At 34.1% G+C, this 4,475-nt stretch overlaps 1 protein-coding gene across 3 annotated transcripts in view; it reads left to right on the top strand.

Annotated features, from left to right (window-relative positions):
* Positions 1-4,475, top strand: part of PHC3 (polyhomeotic homolog 3 (Drosophila)) — a 74,808-nt gene that overhangs the window by 51,165 nt on the left and 19,168 nt on the right. For all 3 annotated transcript variants that reach the window (XM_004674952.1, XM_004674951.1, XM_004674953.1), the window contains one exon: positions 2,061-2,311. In XM_004674952.1, the coding sequence (XP_004675009.1) occupies positions 2,061-2,311 (251 nt within the window). The remainder of the gene's footprint in view (positions 1-2,060; positions 2,312-4,475) is intronic.

The raw sequence follows: 4,475 nt of genomic DNA, 5'->3' as shown, positions 1-4,475 counted from the left end.
GGTGAAGCCTCTCACCGCCCCTGAGCCTCTGGCCTGTACCCCAGTTCTGTATGCACAAATAAATAAATCTTTAAAAAAAAAAAGATTCAAGGAAATTTACAGTATCAAATATTTAATTTCTGTATTGCAGATTTCTGGGAGTTTCAGCAGAAATATAAATATGTATGTGTATAACCTTGTATTGTGACTGTGACTACTGAAGGCTAGTGAAAACTGAAACATTTTTGAAGTATTGGAATATAAAAGGATCTTTTCCCCCTCCTTATAATATAGTCTGAGATTCTGAGCATAACCCACTGGCTAAATTTTCTAAACACAGTGTAGACTTTCTTGTATTATTACTCTTCTGCAGTATTTATGAGCAGGAAAAGCTAGAATAGATTTTTTTTTTTAAAGAATAACTCATCAAATCCCATTGATAGCTCAGCTGGGGGAGCAAAGGACTATAGTTAGTTCTTTAGTAAGAATAATTGCACCATTGGTCTGTACCCCAGCTCTGTATGCACAAATAAATAAATCTTTTCTTAAACATTTATTTATGCATACAGAACTGGGATACAGGCCACAGGTTCAGGGGTGGTGAGAGGACTCCCCAGAGACAGAGTAGAGAGCAGAACAGGCAGATAGATGAAGTGTGGAGGGGAGCAGTGGGCACGCCAGGAGAGGTCTGCTGTGCCATGTGGAATACTTTTGGGATAGTGATTGAACTCATGCTGAAGTGGCTTGAGCTTCTTAGTGCTGTGCTTTAACCCGCTGCGCCATCAGGGAGGGCTAAATAAATAAAATTTTAAAATAAAAAGTATTACTCAACAAATCATAAAACAGTCTAACTGCAAAACTAGAGGTACTTTTTTATTACTTATTTTTAAATTATTAATTTACTTTTTGGTATTATTTTAGTGTGGTGACAGTGGCTTATAACATTGTATATCAGCTCATATTTCTTCAGATGTACATTACACCACCATGCCTACCACCAAAACAAACATAATCCTCTGCCGTATTCTGTTAATCTGTCCTTTACTTTCCTCCTCCCACCCTTCCTCTGTGGAACTTTAGGGTTTGTTTTGGTTTAGTTTTTCTTTTCCTTTATTTTGTTTCTCTTTAGTCCACATGACTGAGAGCATTTGATTTTTGTCTTGAGTCTCCTTTTGATTTATTCCAGTTCCACTCATATTGTCATAAATGGCAAGATTTCATTTCTTAATAGTTGAGTAACAATCATTCCATTATGTACACTCTCACATCGTCTTAATTCATTTATCTTTTGTTGGGCAGTCAGATTGTTCCCACAGTTGTTCCCACAGCTTGTATATATGTACTACATCTTCATGGGCCATTCATCTATTTGGGGGCATTTAGGTTGCTTCCGTATGTTGGCTCATGTAAGTAATGCTGCAATTTAACCATATTTCCAAAGTCTGTCCGCCCCCCCCCTCATGCCATTATCAACAGGAACATAGGAAATATAGTATCTGTGTAACTAAAGCAACTGTTTTACTGTCTGTTCTTAAATTGACATTCTAAAGTATTTATATGCCTTATGGGACAGTTTAAAAAAAAAAAAGGTTATTTATGCATACAGAACTGGGTACAGGCCAGAGGTGCAGGAGTGGTGAGAAGATTCACCAGAGACAGAGTGGGGAGTAGAACAGGCCGACTGACGAAGTACACTGCTGAGGGGAGCAGCAGGGTGGGTCAGGAGAGGTCTGCCATGCCATGTGGATCACCTCCAGGGTGGGGATTGAACTCGTGCTGAAGTAGCTTTAGCTTCTTAGTGCTGTGCTTTAACCCGCTGCACCACCAGGGAGGGTCAGGGACCATTCTTTTTAATCAAAGTAACTTTGATTAAACAGTAACTTAGTGTCAACTACTCCATTCTTTTGAAAATGGTAATAATAGATTCTATCTTGTAAGATTATTATACAGGTCAAGATAATAAACAAAATTCTTAAAATTTTTTTTTAAAGTACCACATGTTAACTATTACTGTTGTTGAATTCTTTCATATTTGCCTAGATAGAATGCAGAACAATAAAAAATGTGACTTTTTTTTCCAGAGCAAGTAGAATTACCTGCTGTGGCATCAGTCAGTGCTTCAGTAATTAAATCTTCATCAGATCCTTCACATGTTTCTGTTCCTCCACCTCCACTCTTACTGCCAGCTGCAACTACAAGGAGTAATAATACATCTATGCCCAGTAGCATTCCCAGTATAGAAAACAGACCTCCACAAGCTATTGTTAAGCCACAGATCTTGACCCACGTTATTGAAGGCTTTGTGATTCAGGAGGGACTGGAGCCATTTCCTGTAAGTAACAAGCAAATACGTATTTTTAAAGTTATTTGTGTGACATTATTTTAAAGTTTAGTCTACTGATATTCTTTACTAAAAAGCTTGTAATTTTTCAAAAGAGCTGTCAATTTTTTATCAAGAATTTATCTCTGTCTGTATATACCCTTTATGTGCTTCTGATATATTTTTAGAATTTTATGCTGGTTCTTTAGATATATAACAAAGGAAACAATTTCAGGATATAAAGATATCTATTTTATATATGTTATAGACAAGTTGGAAGGTTATTCCAATGAAATTAGTATTTTTATTTTTTCTTTTAAGGAGACTGAAATGACACCTAAAGTATTATTTTGCAAAAATGAGTTTCTTGAAAAATGTGTTACTCTGTGAATTTTAAATTAAGTACAGAAAACAGTAACTTCTAAATGACCTGATACTTATGAAATTACCCAGTTGATGGCTTATAATTAACAAATAGATTTTATCACTATTTTTAATTATCACCCTTCACTCAGATTTAATATGCAGTAGTTTTGATCTCAGCACATACATGCTATTGCTATCATCAGTTTATATTTTGATATCATATCTAAATATGAACATTTTTCTTTAGAAAATAAATCAAAGACAAGTAGCAGAAACCAAAGCCAAAAGCAAAACAAAAAAACAAAAGAATTTATTTTGAAAATATTTATCAAGCCTTTGACTTACCTTAGTTTTTTTAGATTTATGGGTGGTGAAGACAATTGCGTTATGATAGCTGCTGCAGTTGCTTTAGTTTTCAGTTTATTCTGTGTGTGTCAAACTTGCTCTCCTTTAGAATTATGATATGGGGGTGGGATGACAGTTTTTTCATCTTTATTCCTCAGTGTTTGAATCTACACATGGGCTGTTATCTTTGTCAAGCCATTCCACCTTTCTGATCTTTACTTGTTCATCTAGCAAGTGGGGATGATACTTTTACTCTTTGGGTTGTTTGAGTGTTAAATGTACACAAATTATTTTATGTGGTTTCTGGTACTTAATAGCCATAACTGTTGCTCTCAATTATTACTACTAACAATTACAACTTATTTTGAAGTTATGAAAGTGTAATACATATTTTTTAATAGAAACTATGCAGATGAATCCTCAGTAATACACACACACACATTCACATATATTTTAAATGTTCAATATGGCTATTAAAGTTCTGCATCTTATCCTTGTTATATTTTGGACATTCTTTCATAATTAGTAGTACTTTGGAATATTTTGGAAGGTTTCATAATTCACAGTATGAACAACCATAATTTATTTGATCCTTCCATTGTTGAACTTTTTTTCACTTTTGCACTATTCAGCTAGTCCTGAAAGGAGTATCTTTATATATAAGTTGTCCACATTTTCAATAATTTTCTTGGCATAAATTCCTAGCGGTAGAGTTTTGGGCCACTTTACATGTATGTATACAATAGACTCTTGGTTTATATTGCCAAATTATTTTCTACAAAGTTTAAGTTTATTCATATTACAGAAATGTATACCCTTACATCACTGAATATTTTAGATTTTCAGCAGTAGCCTCTTTAAATTTTACTTGACATACTAAATATACTGACTGAAATAAAATTTAAAAGGGAATGAATAAACTCCAAAGTTAAGTGCTCATTTTTAGCAAGGTATTACTCATCTTTGGGCAGGTATTAGAGACAAAGCTACCATTCTTAAGTAGAATAAGGACCTTTACTTTTGTGGATTAATCAAGGGTTTACTAGGGAATCAGTTACAATTTTTGATATGAATTGTTTTATTGGAAACATTTTTAAAATAAGTAATTTTGTTTTAACCAAGTACATGTGTATATAAATGGATATTTTTGTTCTTGATTTTAATGTTAATAATATTTGAAGGGTTTTTCAGTATGTTTTCTATGGCAAAAGAGATTCTTGAGTAAAAAGTCAGGAAACTTGAGTTCTAGGCTGATTCTGCTTTAGTAAAGGAATTACCTAAACACTTCAAACATTAGTTTCTGGATCTGTAAATGCATGTGCTAATGATCCATACTAAGGAGACAAACCTGGAACTTAGTACATGAAAAATGAACCTTAAAATTTGCTGTAGAAGGCCCTCCCTGGTGGCGCAGCGGGTTAAAGCACAGCACTGAGAAACTAAAGCCACTTCCACATGAGTTCGA

This window comes from Condylura cristata, unplaced genomic scaffold (genome assembly GCF_000260355.1).
Source record: "Condylura cristata isolate star-nosed mole 26May11 unplaced genomic scaffold, ConCri1.0 scaffold00003, whole genome shotgun sequence".
Classification (NCBI taxonomy): Eukaryota; Metazoa; Chordata; class Mammalia; order Eulipotyphla; family Talpidae; genus Condylura; species Condylura cristata.
This window is presented reverse-complemented; position numbering and strand designations above follow the sequence as displayed.